The sequence below is a fragment of the Rhipicephalus microplus genome, unplaced genomic scaffold, assembly GCF_043290135.1.
Source record: "Rhipicephalus microplus isolate Deutch F79 unplaced genomic scaffold, USDA_Rmic scaffold_13, whole genome shotgun sequence".
Taxonomy (NCBI): domain Eukaryota; kingdom Metazoa; phylum Arthropoda; class Arachnida; order Ixodida; family Ixodidae; genus Rhipicephalus; species Rhipicephalus microplus.
In genome coordinates, this window is record NW_027464586.1 from 33,552,626 (window position 1) to 33,572,652 (window position 20,027).

General features: G+C 47.5%; 1 protein-coding gene across 7 annotated transcripts in view; it reads left to right on the top strand.

The window, feature by feature from the left end:
* The window catches only part of LOC119163012 (uncharacterized), a 434,320-nt gene that overhangs the window by 148,826 nt on the left and 265,467 nt on the right, over positions 1–20,027 (top strand). For all 7 annotated transcript variants that reach the window (XM_075882725.1, XM_075882727.1, XM_037414895.2 and 4 more), the window contains 2 exons: positions 2,313–2,524; positions 19,212–19,445. In XM_075882725.1, coding sequence (XP_075738840.1) covers positions 2,313–2,524; positions 19,212–19,445 — 446 coding nt within the window. The remainder of the gene's footprint in view (positions 1–2,312; positions 2,525–19,211; positions 19,446–20,027) is intronic.

Consider the following 20,027-nt stretch of genomic DNA (forward strand, 5'->3'; position numbering starts at 1 on the left):
AACGAGACCCTCGCTATGAATAAAGGAAAAAAGTACATTTAAGGGCTTGTTTTCTCTGTTTGACTCAATATTAATGACATCTAAGAGGCCATCATGCCATTTGGCATGATTTACCATCAGATCTGAATAATATTGTGCCTAACAAGTAAAACAAACTCTTAAATGTAGTTCCTTCCTTTTTTGGTTTTGACACTACGGGCCTGATGGGCAATCTATTGATGTTACTACTTGGTTATGCATGCCTCGTTCACTGTGACGGATGCATTGCACGTGGACATGTAAGGTGTTCTATAACATGCTCGAGTCATAGCACCAATTAACATCAAATTAGTTCACATGAAAGGCTGGGAGATGAGTGCTCCCTGCCCATAGCAAAATGAGGTACACTTACTAGAAGCAGCTTGGAAGCTTATAATGACGCTATTCCCGAAACACATTTCTTTCTTACAACGCAAGCTGTTATGAGATCACAACACGGGTCACGCGCAGTTGCATGTTGCCCGCTGCCGCCGCAGGTGTCCGTAGCCACATCGCGCAAAATTAGAAAAAAAAAAAAAAAGAAACTTGCACCAATGACACAGTGGGGCTTGAACCCGTGTGTGCTGGGTACCAGCCCAATATTCTACCACTGAGTTTAACTTGTCAAGCTTGCCTTAGGCAGGCATGACCTAGCACCAATGGCACAGTGGGGCTCGAACCCGGGTCTGCTGGGTGCCATCCCCGTATTCTACCACTGAGCTACTCCGGTGCTTGCGACTTGTTGTCAGACTTGCCTTAGGCAGGCTTGATGTCCGGAAAGCAATCGTGTTAATGCGACTTATAAAGCGTTTCACAACAGCGAAAGAACAACCAGTCGTCACACAATGTGATTAGCGTAACGCGTGGACCGTCCAATGCTCCAACCCATTACAAAAGCTTGTTCTTGTTTCCCTATTAACTGTGGTGCATACCCACTTCAGCCATAATTCCTCATCGTCGTCAGCTGTTGCGGGGATGATTGACCCAAAATTCTTTGCAAGCGGTTAGCGGATACCGCGCTTCTCGGAAGAATTACGAAAAATAGCATAGCGAATGCCGGCCTACTACCCAAAAGTTTATTGTTAATGCCCTAGTGGGTACCAAGCGAGAGTGCTTGCAGTAGTTACCCAATGAGTGTTTTGAAAAGGCTCTGAGAGGCCTCTCTTCTAGTTTTCGCTGTGACTGTGCTGCACCTACCGTGCAGGCCTGGCATTTTTTTTACATTTCTTTAGCATCAAGTTTAATTGCAATGGCATCGAGCCGAGTTGTGATGAATCGCCTCCCATCTTTTTTTTTTTCCACTGTAGTTGAATAAAATTGCACTCATACGCGAGGAAAATGAGGTCCTAGGGTTTCTTGGGCCGTGGCAAGCACATGATTTCATGATAAATGTCGCGCTAAAAGGCCACGCACGCGCTCCCGAATTTACATTGAGCACCACTTCGCTCATTGCAACACAATCTGCGCCTACACCACATCATCCATAGTAAAGCTATCCGCGTATACGCTACCTGCAGCCGCGAAAACATTTGGCCACAAAAAGCCCAAATATTCCGGCGTCTGTCATGTCTGTTGCGCACAAATAGCTCAATCTCTACGGATTGTGGATTCAGTGCGGCAGTGCAAACAAAAGTTTCTTGCCTCGTGTCAAACAGATGATCGCAAGCCAAAGGGGCATGCACTGCACATTCCCAGATTAATGTTGAGCACCACTGTGTCCATCGTAAATAAATCTGCGGGCGTAACACATGTCGGCCAAAAACCCAAATTTTTACGGTGTATGGCTTCAACCAGCTTCGCAAAATCACTGTTTTTGCGGGGGCCGTCATCTTGCTTGAAAAGAAGCAAAAAACAAACAAAAAAAGACGGTAAGCACGATTAGATAACATGACCACTTGTAGCCAATAGCGGCGCCGAATGTTTCCCATACATCTCTTGGGATATAATACAGAAACACTCTGCCCAGCATTTTACGATAGTTTCTCTGTAAAACACATAAATGAGGTGGCGTAAAACGGAGTCTGCGTATTCCCATGATGGCTGTTTTTTTGTTGTTAATCTTTTTTTCCCCCTGCTTTCGTTTCATTGGCAACACGGATTTTTGGAGTAGTTTTTGAACATTCGGAAATTTAAATGGTTGCAAGCACCGCTCATCGCATGCCTTGATTCTCAGACACACTAGGTCACTTGCTGAACTCGTTTGGCTCGAGTGCAGTACTTGAAAAAGCTTCTTTGAATGATAGTGTGGTGTAGAAACTTTTACCCACTTGGCATTTGGTTCTGACCAACCGCAGACAAAAGGCGGTGTGACGAAAAAGGAGCTGCTGGCCCCGGACGGCTGGGAGGGGGCCTGGCAACTGGACGAGTGCGTCTCCCGAGGCCGTCAAGGGCGCCATCGCCTGCTCACCACACGTGCTGTGCCTGCCGAGCAGCTGCTGCTCGAAGTGCGCGGGAAGTTCCTGTCGGCCAGTCAATTCCGCCTGCAGAACCCAGTCTTCCAGAAGAGGCAAGTTGTCTTAGACGCTGTTTTCCACCAGTGGTTTTGTAAGAGGACATGAAGTTGCGAAGTGTTGAAAGCTGGGCAAGTTGGTAAGGACTCATCTCCTAGCAAGCTGCGTAGCACCCAGGAAAGAAACGAAGGGAGAGTGCATTCTGTCTCTTTTCATTCCTTTTTACCCCATATGCTAGGCATCTGCTTTGAGGGGGGAGGCTACCCTCAATTGAAGTTCAGCGCTTGTGTTGTCCTATTTGTGTTTCCTGTTATTATCTTAACCTGGTGTGCGTTGCCGCTTATCGCAAAGCTACCCTCGAGACAGAACGTATTAGTTTTGGAGATATCTGCATGAAATTTTCAGAACATGTTTGTTACACGAAAGCTATAGGAACTGAAAAGTTTCATGAAGCTGTGTTATTCAGTTCCAGATTTATCGAGGTTTAATAAGGGTGTTTACATAGGTGCCTGGCAAAGAAAGTCTGGAAACCTTAGGACAATAGTACAGTTAAATTTGGATATAGTAAAATGCACAATTTCCCCCAAAAATTCCCTCTCTACATACAAGGACAAAAAATAAATAAATAAACACACAAATTAAACAAAAGGAGAACTGGCAGAGGTCACCAAAAACACTAAATTAGTGGTTGGAACTGCATTATTATTGCGACTACAATTAAATAAACACTCTCCACGTGTTTTTGTCATCACTGCCATATTCTATACAAAGTTCAAATTGATAACGTGCCCCCAGGCACCACAACTTTTACGAGATAGTAGTGCGCGTGAGCACTCCTGAAGCAGCAATCAAATGAGCTGGCCTATTTCTATTGCCTGGAGGGCGCATATGATAATAGGCCAGGCCCGAAGCCAGGCCCGAAGCGAGTGAGTACGGAAGCCTCGTGGGTGGTCCGATTTTCTGTAAATAGCTTCTTCTATATCTTTGGGCTCAGGGAGCCGGGCGTCGTTGTTGTCTGGTATTGCGGCTCGACGCCGAGGCGTCGTGACACCGCCCAGGGCGGTGGACGCCGATCGCTCGGTAAGCTGCTGTGTGCGGCGAGCGATAGGGCCACCTCACAGAGTGGACGTCTCCTCACGGCTGCCTCTTCTGCGCCTAGGCTGGGTGCTGGGTGGATGCCGGTTGTTGCCGAGCGACTCATTAGGCCTAAGGCTCTGCGCAGCCGCCTGTCGCACGTGGCACAACTAGGTGGGTCGTGGCGTCGAGGTGTTGCGCTCTGCTTCCCTCACTTTTTTTTATCTTGCGATGCAGGGGTTAGGAAAAGTGATTTTTGTTTTATTTTGATGGGCGTCTCGGCCGCCACCGATGTATTAGCTAGCAGTACTGACCAACGTACCACGTGGACGAAAAGCTCGAAGCTCCGTTCCCGCAAACCTGCTCAATTGTTTTATTTTAAGTTTTTTTGTTGTTGTTATTGATGTATTCGGCGGGAGGGATGTCATCCACAGCCGGCTGTCCTGCACATCGTCAGCGTCGCTGGCCAGGAATGCGGTCGTGAGGTCGGGCGATGGAGATGCCTGGGACCTGCGCAACTGCCTGCAGTCCGGCGCCCTCGCGAGTGCTGGTCGCAACTGGAAGACGTGTCGGCGCTAGCGACGGATCGTCGCGCCGATGGCAACGACGGCCGGTACTGAGGTGAAGTCTAGCCGGACAGTGCAGCAGTGTCGACCAGCGGCGGTGTCGTGGTGCAAGGACATTATGGTCGTGCGATATCATTTTTTTTTTGTTAAAGCTTGTGTAGCTAATTTCTGATTTTGGGATATGGTTTGATTTAAGGTTGGAGGAATGTGAAGGTGCTGACACCCCCCCCCCCCCTGTAAAGTTGTCTGCGCCGCGTGGCGTACATGTCTCGCCCCAAGGCTTTGTTTCGGTGGTGACCACCGCCGGGCGATAGATGGCGTTGTGTTCGCTTTGAGTACCACTGTTGGTAGAGTGGTAGCGCCGGCGGTGGGCCCTGGCGGAAGGCAGGCCTTGGTGGTGGGCGAACGTTGAGCGAGCCTCTTCTGCGCGTGGCGGCTGCCGCGAACGGTTGTCTGTAGCGTGGGTCCCAGGTGCCCGGCACTGCGGGCTTCGCGCCGGGGTCCCACGTGGGACGCCGCCTTTGGTATGTGTTAGTGTGTTGGGTGTGTTAGTGTGTGTTTATCATGTTGTGTGTTTAGTGTGTCATTGCGTTATGTTGTTTATATGGTAGCGTGTTAATCAAAATTGATGTATCATTCGGCGGATGATATCCTCGTCTAAATTAGTTAATAAATGTATGTATGTTGGGTGCTTTGTACCGACCGCGTCTGCTGTGTCCATTCACTCCAAGAGCGTGGCGTGGCGAGGCGCTCGTTCGCCTCGCCGAGACCCCTCAAAGTGCTGCGACCATTGCGCCGCTCCGTGCCAATCTGACCTGCTGTGCCATGCTACGCATAAATGGCAATTTCTTTCAATAATTTTAGATTGGAAGTGTAAACTGTGTGGGAATTGAGGCTAGCCTGCTGCCTTAGCGGGCTTTGCTGCCTTTTCTGCCATTCTGATGTCCCGACATGTCTGCTCTCCTCCGCTGTCTAACTGTGCTGGGAGAGCGGAGTGACGTGTAAGCCCTTCACCCGGTAGCGGATGTTGACTGTGGTGCTGCGCGCAGAGTCTCCCGAGAGGTATTGCGCGCGTGTGTCGGGAACGGGCAGATACTCTTCGGGACAGGTGACGGTGAGCCACGCAATCTTTTCCGCCCGTCGACTCCCGTCGTTCGGGGCTCGTCGGACCTCTTGACGGCGCCTCGCGCCCGAGGCGAACGCTCACCTTTTGTTGTCCCTCTGCGTACGCTCAGTCGAAGGGTGGTACGGTGTCCTAGTGCGTGGCCTAGCTGCGCCGACCCGTCTCCCTCCGAAGCCAACGCGAGCGCCTTTGCCCTCGCTCGAGCAACTGGGCCTTGGTCCTGGTGTCTCCGTGGATTACCTTTACCATGGAGATGTGCTCGTGGCACCCTGTGTAGTACTTTTATGCCCGTGGCGTGGATAAGCCCATTTGCTTTCTCGCCGCGCCTTTGCAACGGGCTGTACTGCGTTTGGTGTTGCCACAGACAATAAAGTGTTGCGACCCTGAGCAGTATCGTGTCCTCGCCACGGCGACGGTTAAGGGAGGTCGCGGGTCTTAGAATGGTCAAAAATGACCAAAAAATCGTTTTTGAGAAAACCGCATTTTTAGAATGTTTGCACCAATAAGCACCTGCCATGAAAGTTTCAACACTGAATTCAATAGGAAAATATAATAAAATCGCATTTCAAAACGGCACGGTAGTCGCGAAACGCTTCGCAACACCGAATATTTGGTCAAACTTCCCGCGCGCACCGACGACGAAGCAGGGAGCCGATCGCCGCCATCTTGGTCCTGTTTTGAAGCTGATTTCTTTGTGCTCATTTTGCGGCCCCTCAATATGGCGTCGCCTCAAGAGAACGACAACTCTCGCCCCTTTTCTGAAAGCCACTTCCGTACCGCCGATTGGCTAAAGCGCGCGCTCGCAAGTCGAGCCCCCTGTCTCGCGCTTCCCATTGGCTGGCGCAACCAAGGCCACCCGCCGTTTTTTTTTTTTTTCCCTTGCTTCGCCGGTCCGCCGCAGCGGTTGCTGTTGCGCGCGCGTGTGGTGTTCTGCCTTTCGTGTCAACGCTATGGCCGGTGTGAGCGGAGACCCTCGGCTAAAAAAGAAGACTCGTCAAGCGTACGGCAAGAAAAAACGGCGGGCGTGGAAACCGCAACGGAAGGAAGGCGACGATATCGTGCTGCGAAGAGCTCCTGATGCGGCCGAGAGAGTTCTTTCCGACGACGGCACGCTGCCGCAACTAGCTGTTGTAGCCGAAGCGGTGCCAGCGGTGGCGCTCTCGCCTGGCCCTAGCTGCAGCATTTTCTCGGGTGATCGCATTATCGGGTCACCTGGTACTTCAAGCAATATTCAAGACCGTGTCGGCACGATGTTCTTCAGTGCGGAGGAGACAGCCGAGCGCGCTAGAAATGCGACGGATTTGAAGGAGACCTTGGCATCACAATGCGCGACGGAACGTAAGTTCAAGCTACTCGACGTTGAACTGGAGAACAACGACAAAGAAAACGGCACGGAATTCTCAATCGTCGACATAGCCGACACGAGTCGACATACTCGTTGTTTGGGCTCGTCGTGTGCCCCGAGTGTGGCGCGAAAAGCATGACTTTTTCGAGGGGAAAAAAAGACTACGACCTGTGCTCAAAGCTTTTGCTCTCGTGCAGTGACTGCGACTTCCGCGAGGACCGTTTTTCGTCCCCAAGAGTAGCCGGCGACAGTGAGGCCAAGATTAGGCCTTTTGATGTCAATTTGCGTGCAATGAAGGCCATCAGCAGCATCGGTAAGGGGGCAACAGCTCTCTCGGACTTTTTTGCTGCCATGAATGTATCTCATCAAGGCCTGCACCACAAAACCTTCCAAAGCCACATGAAAACAATGCAGAAAGCCTCCAGTGCCACTGCCACCGAGTGGGAAGGTGCTAGTGTTGCTTGCATCAAGGACTTGTATGCGGAGTTGGGCAACGCACCCGGGAACATCGACGTGATTTATGCTGGAACCTGGTTGACCCGTGGGCACACTTCACACATATGTGTCGGGTGCATCATCGAGATGTATGCAGGTTTAGTAATAGACCATGTTGTCTTGTCAAACTTTTGTTTGGGGTGCACCTTGGGACCTAAAGAAAATGACGAAGGATACGCTGCCTGGCTTGTTGATCATGCACCTGTGTGCCAAAGAAATATTGATTGCAAGGCTGGTCAAATGGAAGTGAAAGCAGCCCTTCTATTATTCCAGCGGTCACTCGAAAAGCATAAGCTTCGATATACGACAATGCTTTCAGATGGGGACAGCAAAACCTACCACGCCCTCACAACAAATGAAGTCTACGGCTACATCAAGGTGGCAAAAAAAGACTGCATAAACCATGTGCATAAACGAATGTTTGCAGCCTTGCGTACCCTCAGCGACAAAAAAAAAAAAAAGCTCAAGGTCAGCCACTTGGTGGTAAGGGCAGGCTGAGTCAGGATAAAATCAAGAAGATCGCCTCCTACTATGGTTATACCTTGCGCAGTCACAAGCATGATGTGCCAGGGATGCAGAAGGCTGTGCTGGCCACGCTGAAGCACATGTCATCCACTGACCAGATACCCAGGCATGAGCTTTGTCCTGAAGGCCCCAAGTCATGGTGCAAATTTAACAGGGCTGAGGCCAACAATGAAGAGCTGCCGCCGCACGACCATAGCTTGCCCGACTTTGTGTGCAAGGCACTGGAGCCCGTGTTCACGCGCCTTAGTGAGACAGCCCTTCTGGAAAGGTGCAGCGACGACCTCACGCAGAAACCCAGTGAAAGCTTGCACTCTGTGATTTGGCAGCAGGTTTCGAAAACGCAGCACGCCTCATTGCGCAGCGTCGAAAGGGCAGTGGCTGAAGCTGTCAGCCGCTTCAACCAAGTTGTCACGAGGAGCAATGCGAGAATTGCGGAAAAACTAGGGTACAGCCCTGGAGATCGCTCGGTACTCCGCAGCCTCGAAAAAGGCAACATCAGGCTGGAGAAGTTTAAGAAAAAGCACACTGACAGCTATTCAACAAAAACCCGCCTTGCAAAGCGACACAAACCAGCAAGAGACTCGGCCTACAGTCCTGGTATGCTGTAGGGCAGTTTCAGTGGACAGCAGTGGCAATTTTCCGACAAAAATTGCATTTTGGACTGGAACATTGTGCGTAGATATGCTGTCTATGGAAGAGCCACTTGATTATACTATTCAAGTGTTTGCTACCATGCTGTTCAAGTGCTATTTTGCTTGCTGTGTACTGAAACAGACACACAGCGTTGTAAATACAGTTTCTCATGCCGTTTCGGTGGCCACTGAACTATTATTTTGAGAGTCTGCAGTCACACATTTAGTACGGCCATGTTCACAAAACACAGAGCTACAAAACAGTACCATTTGTATTGTGGTAAGTTGATTTCAAGAAAAGCTACTTTGGGTTGAAACTTCAAATGCGTTTTTCTCAGTTGGATGTTTTTGCACACCGTACTCAGCCTTACGGGTGTTTTTTCTGTGTTATATTTGAGCAAAAATGGCAAATGTGGTATCATTTTATTCGTATTGAAGTGATCTGGGGGGTGATGCAATTTTCATCACTCGTGCACTCCCATGAAATTTACAGTTAGGTGTAGCAGTGGCTGCTTATTAGAAAAAAATGTTCATAGTAATTTCATGATCCTTTTTTTTTTTTTCATGTAAGATACTTCTGAATGAATAAAAATAGCATCACCCCCTATAGAAGATCTTTAGCAACAGTGTCATGTATTCAGATTTTGGTTTAGCAAGACTAAATTTTCATAAAGCCCCGTAACGAGTATGAAACTAATTTGGTTTCAGACATCAATATTTTATTAACTATTGCAGCTATCAAAAAACTAATTACAGATTTGAAATCAGCGTAAAAAACTGCTTAAGACTGCCCATTTTCATGTAGCTGGCACTAAAATTAAGAAAAGTTGTCTAAAGACCCACCTCCCCCCTTAACGCAGGCCCTGCGGCTCGCTAAGACCGGACCCACGCTAGTGGTCGCACTCTTTCGGAATACGTGTCACTACAACTGCCAAATTTAGCCGAAAAATGCCGTCGACCGAGCAGCACTCAGAGATGGTCACACAAAGGATGCGGACGCATCCATATTCTATGTAGTTCGATCACATGTTCGATCATGATCACGTGGTTTGCTTCATTCATTGGAGATGTTCTTGTGTCATCGCCGTTATCACCGTGGTTTCCGCGCTAAAGTGGTGGCACCAACATGAGTAACTGTGAATTATCTAGTAAAGCAGTCACTAGACAGGACACTGGCAAACTATCCCAGGAAACAAAAAAAAAATCTTATTAAGAGGCAATGAACTATGAAAGCCTCAATTGCAACAGACAAATTAGAGCTAGTGAAGCTTTCAAAGTTAATCAATACGCGCAAGTTAGTCGACGTCAGAAGGTATAGCATGGAGGGAATTGAGCTGGCTGTAAAGAACCGAACACATCTAAAAGATGCGAAGGCAGAGTTGTGCATAAGCAAAAAAACGGATGTATATGTTAAAGGACAAGAAAGGCAAGGTAACAACTTTTATGGATAGGATAATTGAGGTGGCAGAGTAGTTCTGTAGAGAGCTGTACAAAAGCTGAAACAACCAGGATGATATCGTAAGGGGCAAAAATAGCTCAGAGGGATTGGACACCCTACCTGTAACGACAAAGTAAGGAAAAGCTTTATAAGGATTGCATAGAGGTAAAGCCGCTCGCGACGATAAGGTAACAACAGACCTCCTGAAAGATGACAGAGAAATTGTGCTAGAAAAATTAGCCACCTTATATACGAAGTGTATCTTGACAAGAGGGATACCAGAATCTTGGAAGGTAGGCCCGTGTGCTCAGATTTGGGGGCACGTTCAAGAACCCCAGGTGATCGAAATTTCCGGAGCCCTCCACTACGCTATGCGTGTGCTTTGTTTCAAACAACTGTTTACTAGCGAAGCCTTTCTTTCCTTGAAGGCCTGAGGTGCTTATTGTTAGACTGTTAGGATTATATAAGCATGCAAATTTTTAAATAGCAGAGAGAAAGCAGCAGATATTTTCTGGTACGAAACTGGAAAAAAAGTATTAATTAACCAAATGATGGAGTTTGAATTAAGAGGCTTTTAAATACATTGAAAGAATAGAGGGCCAACCAAACAATTTAATTTTGTTTGAATAAACCAAAAGCATGAATTATCAGAGTTCGAATTACCAAGAGTTATATTCCATGTCTTTCGCTATAACCTGATTGATAGTATGAATATTGTCCACTGTGGAGTACCTTGTACGAAATTCTTCTTGTTCCTTTGGTTGATTGAACTCTAATGTCGCCTTAATTCTATTAGCTATTATTTTTGTAAATAGTTAGTAGAGAATGGACAATAACCTAATTGACCTGTAATTTTAAAAATCCTTGACGTCTCCTTTCTTACGAATGTTGGCGTTCTTCCAAGATTCTGAGTGATTGATATGTGGGGTTTAACGTCCCAAAACCACCATATGATTATGAGAGACTTTCAAAATTCAGGTCCTACATTCCTACAGGGAAGAAGCAATTGGAAATTTATTGAAGGTCTGATCAGCAGTAAATGGCCAATAAACTTGTGGACCTTACTCCTTTGCTTTCTGTTCATTGCATGCAATTACGGCTTAAAAACACCTAAAAAATTTTAATAAACTTAATGCCTAATCACAATGTGTGGTGTCGCCTTACCCAGAGTCGTCTATCTGAGAGCTTCTGATAGTTCAAACTGCTTGATAATTCAAACCAAACTCAGAGGTCCCTTCGGGTTTGATTTAATGAGAGTCGACTGTAAGTGTGGGAGCCAATTCGACAGCTCGATGCACATGGACACAAGTAATGCAAATGACATGGTGATTGCCTTAAGAAAACAGGGTGAGCACCATGCCTGCCGTGTATTTTAGGTGAAGTTTGTTTACCTTTTCCTCCATAACCATAAAGGCTACAGTAATTATTTTACTATCGTTGTGATCATGAGTCATTACTTTTTTTACTGAAGTAGATTTACCACTGAAAATTGTAATGCTCATTTTTAATAATTTTTTTACTTTAGGTACCTAGTTATCACTCGATAATTGCTATTAGATGACGTGCTGCAGAAAAGCACTTCCTCGTACAACAATAATTCTGCGTCAGCATATTTCCTATCACATTATCTTAATACTGGCCAAAATTTATAATTATAGATACAGTCGACTCCTCTCAAACAAAACTCGAAGGGATCCATAAAACTGTTCTATTTATCGGAAGTTTCATTTAAGCAAAGTACACTTATTTAGTGAATCAAAACCTTTATTCAAATTGCACAAACCTCACCGTACTCATGAAGATGAGTAGGAGAAAAAAAAAAAGGAGTGAAGGATGGTTTGTTCATCAAGCTTCAGTTGTTTTTTAACAAGGTACGCACCCATGCCTCATAACCTAGCCAGAAATTCTAAACAAGCCTCATGCTCAAAATAGCGCTGCGAAAGTTCAACAGCCTCTTTAGCTGGTCGGTCTGGAGGCACCACTACACTGGCATAATTGTCACCACATTCATCGCTGAAAGGTTAATCCTCTTCTTGCACTTCGCCAATCATTTCTTCGACAGTCTCCTCACGACAGGTACGAACGTTTTCATCAATTGATTCTTAGTCCTGCAGCGTGAAAGGGGCAGAGGGCACGACCTCACTGAATATTGCCCCAATGTCGGCATCAGCAGGGTTTTCTTCTTCATGAGGTACTGCTTCTTGCACTTGAAAGCCAGCATGATGAAAGTATCTGTGTATTGTTGTTGCCTTCACTTGTTCCCAGGCACGAGCCAAAATGTGGATGGCTGCCAATGAACCTATGCTGTAGCATTTTCCGCTGTCCGCACAAAGCAGCAATCAATGGAGCAACTGTCTACGGTAATGAAATTTAATGTTCTGAATAACCCCTTGATCCATAGGCTGGATCACTGCCGTTGCATTGGCTGGCAAGAACTCTAGAGTGATGGCTTGGAGTCTTTCAACCTGACCGTGGGCTGGGCAATTATCCAGGATGAAGACAACCTTCCTGCTTTGCCTTGTAAATCTTGCGCCTTCCTCCCATAGCCAATTTTCGAAAATGGCCATGGTCATTCATGCTCTTCCGTTCCCATGGTATGCAACGGGAAGGTGTCGAACGCCTTTGAAACAGCGTGGGTGCCTTGATTTTCCTATTACCAACAGCTTCAATTTCTTAATCCCTGCCATGTTTGCACCCAGCAGCACAGTGATGCGATCTTTACAGCGTTTCCCTCCACTACAAGTTTCGCCTTTGAAGGCGAGAATCTTTGATGGAAGCGCCCTATCAAAAAGACCCATCTCGTCGATGTTGAAGACCTCTTGTGGCTCAAAGCTCATCAAAATTTCCTTAAGCCGCCCCTTTTGCCAGTCGGTGCAAATGTTCCTGTTGACTGCAGCACTCTTACTTGAGCTTTCTTTAAAGACTAGGCCATGGCGTGTTTTGAAGCGGCTGAGCCATCCGACACTTAGGATGAATTTTTCAACACCCGTTTGCATGGCGATCTCTCGAGCTTTCTGCTCGAGAATTGGTCCGCTTATGGGCAAATCGGAACTCCGTGCACGCTCGAACCGCAGAAAAATAACTTTTTCTAGTTTTTCATAAGGCGTCGTCCACATTCGTTTAGACGTAAACGTCCCATTCTTGAATGTAAAGGTCCCATTCTTTACACACCTTCAATCTTTTCTCTGCCTTCGCAGATCTGCCACAGCGTCGATTTTGGGATGTATTTTTTCGCCACTTGCGTCTTTTGTGCAGGCCTCTTTGATCGAGCTCCTGAAGAATTTTCAGCTTTTTTCAAGCAAGAGTACATGGTGCGGCTGCTTTCTTTCCGTCTGGCTGAAATAACACCGTGATCCACCCCACTTAGCTGCACAAATAGGCCTAACACGCAACTGACTCGCCGGCTCGATTCCCGCAGCCACCACAAGCGATGGATTGGCTTGTCTCCAGGTGTCGTCATGGTTGTGAACGACCTTTGGCATAAGTGAGTCTATGCTGTGTTTAGAGTTCGTGCCGTTTAACAGTGGGTGAACAATAAGCACAGTTTTGAATAAGGGGGACACGGGTCTTAAAAGGCCGAAAATCGCGAGAAAATTTGCAGAATCTGCAACTATTTTCGCATTTATCTGAGAAGTTTCTAGCTTCTCGTGTCATTATTTCTGGCACAAAATTAATATTTAAAACCCCTGTGAGATGAATCTGAGCACAAATAGACTCTAAAATCTCGCTTTTTCTACACCGAACCGTTGCTGTTACACACGACCTATTGTGGTCATCTTGGTCTTGTTTGGAAGGGTTGTTCCTCATCTTCAATTTTCCGCCACCAGTGGCTCGCCTTGCTCATTGGTTTTTCAGCAAAAACAAGTAGTCGAGAAGCACCAGCGCGCGATTCTATTGGCTGCTTGGGGCACGTGACAAAACCTAGGCACCTGATTGGCCAAGCGGTGTTTCCGCCGCTTGCTTGTTATCGTGGCGCGCACGGACATGCGCCATTTTGTCATGGTGCCACAAGCGACAAAAAATCGATCCGTTTACGGTGAACGTGCTTGCCTCGCGCGCAATGGAGGCTACTGGCAACAGGTAGAGTGCTTGTAACGACGCGTCTGCAACGATGAACATATTGCGCCGCGGCCTCCACTCGAAAATGTGGCCGTTCGAGGCTGTCTGAGCTTTTTGGACTACCGCGACCAACGCGTACGTCTATGGGCCGACGACAACACCGAACATAACAGTGGTGACGAGGAAGTGGATTTGGACCAACGCTACGCAACGATATTGACAAGCTACAAGCTATGGCTACGCACGGGCTCCCAAATCGGCTACCCGAATTCAACGGCTCATCATGGTCATCGTGGTTTGGACGCCTGCAATTTTACTTCGAGGCTAACAACATCACTGATGCAGCAATGAAGAGGGCCAACCTGCTAACGCTGTGTGGGGAGCAGACATACGACACAGTCTGTGCCCTGATTCAGCCACGCACTCCAGCAGCCGTTGACTACGACGACATCGTAGCAGCGCTACAAAAACACTTATGACCCAAGGCTATCAGAGGTCTACTGTCGAGCCCGCTTCCAACGGCGAGACCAACTGGAAGGCGAAAAAGTGGCCGAATACGTAGCGGCTCTCAAAAAGCTCGCTGCTGACTGCAATTTCGGGACGTTGACCACGACAGCTGCAGCTACTGCGCAGGAAGAAGGATCGACTGCCACACTTGCTAACACCACTATGCTCCCCTTGGACGTTATGTTGCGGGACCGTTTTGTGTGCGGACTGCGTGACGCAGGCCTACAACAACGCCTGTTCGCGGAGACGGGTCTCACCTTCTTCAAAGCCTACGACATCGCCCAACGAGCGGAGAGCGCCGGTCACCAGCAGAGGGATATTCGACGGAACGTCGAGCTGGTGCGTCACACCTGTCAGCAGTCAGGTCATTCCACGTCTAAGGCAAAATCAAGCAGAAAGACACAGCGCTGTTGGCGATGCGACGACATGCACGATCCCCAGGTATGTCGATACAAGACAGCGACCTGCAATTTTTGCCAAAAACTGGGACACATTGAAAAGGCATGCATCTCGAAGCGCAAACAGCTCGGACCGAAGACTTCAGTGCAACGGAACAACAATGTCGACGCACAGGAGGGCCAGACGCAAGATACAAGCCGAACAGCACTAACGTCATCGGCACTATATGACTTAAACACCGTTGTGAACCTCGGAACGAGACCGAAGATTACAACTGAATTTATGGTACACCAGCGCCCTATCAGGTTTGAGGTGGATTCCGGAGCAGCATGTACGCTCATCAGCGAGGACACTTTTCGCGCTACTTGGCGTGAGAACGCGCCAGCTCTCCAGCAAGACGACACGCAGCTGAGAACGTGGTCCGGACATTCCCTTCCACTGCTGGGCTGTGCCAACGTAGACGTGTACTACAACGGGCAGACCCATCAGCTCCCCTTGCTAGTCGTCCACGGTTCTGGATCAAGCCTTTTAGGACGAAATTGGTTCACCCCCCTTGGAGTGGTCATTGGCGGAGTTCACCACACACCTAGTTATCCGTCAGTGGAGCAGCTTCAAGATAAGTACAAAGCGGTTTTCTCCGAAGAAATACTAGGGAACAACGAACTCGTACATCGCACTGGGAAGAAACACCAGAACGCCGGCGCACTAAGCCGCCTGCCGCTAGACACCACAATAGATGAACCACCCCCGCCGGGTGATATACTCATGTTCGAGGCGCTGCCGAACCCTCCGCTAACAGCTGACACGGTAGCAGCATTAACGCAGGAGTGCACTGTCTTGAAGGAAGTCTACGCTGCTATACAAGAAGGCAACGTGCAGAAGCTAAAGGGGGAACACTTCAACGCTTACCGCAAGCGAGCTGCGAAGTTGAGCACTCATCGCGGTTGCGTCACCTTGGGATCAAGAGTTGTAATTCCAGCGGCACTTCGCGAACAGGCCATGTCGCTTGTCCACGCAGGTCATCGAGGCATTGTTGCCATGAAAAAGTGCGCCAGAAGTTATATGTGGTGGCCTGGTATCGACCATGATATAGAATTAACAGTTCACGATTGCCAGCCTTGCCAAGGCAACCACAGAAGCCCGCCAAGAGCCCCTATTCCTGAATGGGAAAGACCAGACACGCCTTGGCACACCCTGCACATTGATTTTGCTGGACCTATCGAAGGGTGTTAGTTCCTGGTGGTTGTAGACGCATACACCAAGTGGCTAGAGGTAAAACAAATGGCTACAACGACATCGGCAGCAGTTATCGACACTCTGCGGTCGTTGTTTGCAACGTTTGGCCTACCGCGCAAGGTGGTCTCGGACAACGGCACTCTGTTTGTGTCCACGGAGATTCTCAAGTTTTACAGGGACAACGGCGTCTCGTTTGTTACATCGGCTCCTTACCACCCGGCTACGAATGGACGAGTCGAGCGCTACGTGGCTGAGCTAAAGCGCGCCCTTACTAAAGACCAGACTGGGACAATGCAACGCCGCATCGCGCGCTTTCTCTTCAGACAGCACAACACTGTTCAAAGTACTACTGATCAAACGCCAGCGAAATTGATGTTCGGACGAGAAATGAGAACCCAGCTGACAGCAATTGTCCCGGAGCCCTCAGCGAAAGCACCGTCGGAGGAAGAAAAGCTCCCGCATAGGAGGAGAATTGAAAGTGGACAGCGCATATACGCCCGCCAGTTCCACAGAAAGCCCGGCTGGGTTGAAGCGACGGCACTCAAATGCATAGGTTTGCGGTCATGGCTCGTCGACATTGGTGGAAGGGCCACACGCCGCCACCTTAATCAGCTACGCCGTTTAGGTAATTTGCCAAGGGAACCTCCCATTCAAGCAGCCACCTCGACGGAAGCTTCGTTCCACTTAGCCTGGCATCTCGCACCAGATGAATCGGCGCCGCCGCCCGTCCCGCCGTCCACCGGCCCTGAACACAAGAGAAACGACACCCAGCGAGCGGAGGCTTCTCTTTCTAGTGCGTCCACGCGCCCACGGCGGCCCCCAGATCGCTTCCAAGCGACAAGCTAAGGACGGAGGAGATGTTGTGTTCCAAGCACCCCTGTGTGCTTGGACCCGCGCTCCGAACCCGCGAAGGACCGGTTGCTGAAACTGCTTCCAGATGTTGACTCCTCCCCTTCCCCCGCTCGGCGAAAACGAGCCACCGTCGTTTCCCCCAGCAGTTCGGCCGCCGCCTCCATCTGAATAGGAATAAACTTGTTTTTAACCGTTCGAGGCTGTCTGAGCTTTTTGGACTACTGCGACCAACGCGTACGTCTATGGGCCGACGACAACACCGGACATAACAATGAGCGAGTGCGCTAGTTCGGTCTGCGGCATCAACAACTCAATCTGGACAAGCCGGAAAACATTGCTTTATCATACGACTGATCGCGGATAACGCACGCACATTTGTCGCTCGTACGCGTCACTGAACTGATAAGTGGCCTAGTCGGCAGATGAGCCCAAGGCGACCGCATCAGTTCGCAAGTGTGCCTCTGCGAAAAACATTCAGTGGGCATTAAAAAAAACGTCATTTAGGGGATGCAATACAGAAGGACTACATGCCTAGTGCCTACTGAGAAAGCTGAATTTGCAGATCATTGTAAATACACAGCTTTTCCATGCTACTGACCGCCCAATATGGACTTGTGTTTTTGCATAGTTTCTCAGGACTCAAATTTTGCTGCAGTAGCAAACTTGTCTAAAAGATATCTCTACCTCTAGAGCAGCTAGGACTGTCATTTTCGTTGTGACATGTAGCTGTATCTTTAGTTTACACAATGGTTTGTGTGAATTTTTGATTGAGACCTTCGAAAATTTTATTTTTTACTGGAAATCGGAGCGTAAAGTGGGTGTGTCTGCTACACTGAAATGCAAGGCGTGACAAACCTTCCTAAAATTATCAAATCAAAAAAGCACTCCTACTGTTGTGTGGCTTACGTTCATTAGTAAACAGGCATATACTAATAGTAGCTATGCAATACAAATTTCTTGTGTCACCATACCGATGAACAATAAGTAATTAATTTTAGTATATCTCAAAAACTTGTTGGTTTAGAGGAAAAATAATTACATTTTTGAAATCAGCATCAAAAACTCAGTCACACTGTGAATTTTTTTATAAACACATGAAAATATGTGGCCTTTTTTCTCAAGTAGAGTGTCTCACCTTAATCGATGAATCTTACTGCGCAACATATAAAAATCCAGCCATATGAGCCTGTTCAGTTCTGTTAAGGAGGCATTTTCGTTTAAGCGAGATTTGTTTCTTGGAAGTCCACTGTGTTCTGGTTGCTTACAAAAAGGAGCAAAAGTTCAAAAAAGCATGTTTTCAGTTAATCGCATATAAAATAAAAATCTGCATTATATCCAAAGTACACTAAGATAACAGCGAATTAAAGAACCTGTTCAATAGGCACCAGCCATATACTCATCATCAATATTATTTTTTTTCTTTTTGTATTCAAAAGTCTTGCCTAGCGAGCCTCATTTGTCGCTTGCTGTGCAGCTGTGTCAGCACAGTACTGTCGACGCAGTTGAAGGGTGCGTAGGTCCTGCACCTTGGGGTGCCGTGCCAAAATTCTAGAATAGTTCAGCACATTCACACGGGCTATATTAGCACCATTAAAAGTGAACACAGCATCAAGAGTGCATATTCACACTGTTTAATTCCTGATAAAAACGATGCCTTGGAGCGTGCTCGCACAATGAATCGTTATGGTTTGGACTTTTTCTATGGAGGCATTTAGCAAGTAATTCTGAATGAGCTAGTTTCAGATAATATGGCTTAAGAGTCTCAATAACAGATGGTTGAAGGTGTTCTTGATGAGCGAATGGTTCACCATTCAAACGGGTTTTGTTGAATTTACACCAAGTTTTGGCGTTCCTCGAGCAAAGGCAGTGGGATTTGTTGGTGTCTTTTGATGCCATGTGAAAATATCTGCACCGGACAGCTTTTTCCTTGTCCTAGAAGCTTGCTTTATTTTTTTAATGGCCCAATGATTATAGTTTTCACCAATGATGAAACCACCTAGACGTCACCGACCAGATATAGATTTCACGATAGAGAGCTTGATGCCTCTGCTTTCTTTCATTTTGACAGTTCTGAGCTCATTCTTTTCTAAATGTATTGTATGCACTTCAGCTTGCAATTTGTAACTTTTTAATGTGACTGTGATGCATTGTATGCACTCCAGCTTGCAATTTGTAACTTCTCAATGTGACTGTGATGCTTGAACTGCAAGGAATCTCTTGCTACGTAAGAATGAGAGCATGGCAGGGTGCCACACAAGTTTCGAGATGTCATTTTCAGAGAAAAAAAAAAAAGAAAAAATTGTGCTAGGACAAACGCCTGATTCTGGTTCAGAAGAGGCTGCATATTTTAAATAACGTAAAAAAAAATTCTTTTTTTTTTTTCAATTGCTTTGCTTACCCTGTCCTCTTAAATACGGTCATTGGGGCAGCAGAAAAGACAGGAGACAAAGTGGAATTATTGTGGTTATTGCAAGTGGTAGCGTTTGTTGCAGGCTCTACCCGTGTGTGCTCTTCTACAAGGGCTGGGCGGGCGATGAAGATGGGGTTTGCGTGGATGCTCGTATTTACGGCAACGAGGCACGCTTTGTGCGCCGTTCGTGCCGTCCTACTGCACGGGTGGTGCACACCCTCCAGGGTGGGCTGCTGCAGCTCTACTTGGTGGCCGACCGAGACTTGGCGCCCGGGGAGGAGATCACCATTCCCTTTGACTTTGACTACCGGCACTGGTGAGTGTGATATCCTATTTACACTGGCAAATTATTTAGTGTCATTTTGAGCAAGAACACTTATGCCCTGGAATGGCACTTCAACAGTGCGCTGCGGCACGAGGAGGAAAAGAGTGCTGGGGGTATGGGCACATCAGTACCACATTGGGATTTGTTATTTAAGGAAATGATTTCTAATAATGATTTACTACAGCTATCAGTGGCCCTTAGAGTAATCTTTTTGTACAGACGCAATGGTCGTGCTCATTGTACGGCTTGCACTTGGCGGTTGTGGCTGTAAACTGCCCGAGAGTGAGAATGGTGATGTTTTAGTGCATAATAATATCCCTATTGGTGGATATTATACTCTAAAGAATGCTATGAACTCTGCTTTGAATAACAAATAACTTGATTTCTTCTACTAAACGATATCGCAGTAGGTCATTAACTGATGAGACTGTGTTGGGCCCTTGGCCAGACACGAACAGTGCAATTGGGGTCATAAGAGCAGTTATAACCTTTTTGGAAGCAACTGGACTATATGCGCAGCTATAAAGTTTGTCTACTCTAGAAAGAATACTACATACTCACCTCTCTATCTCA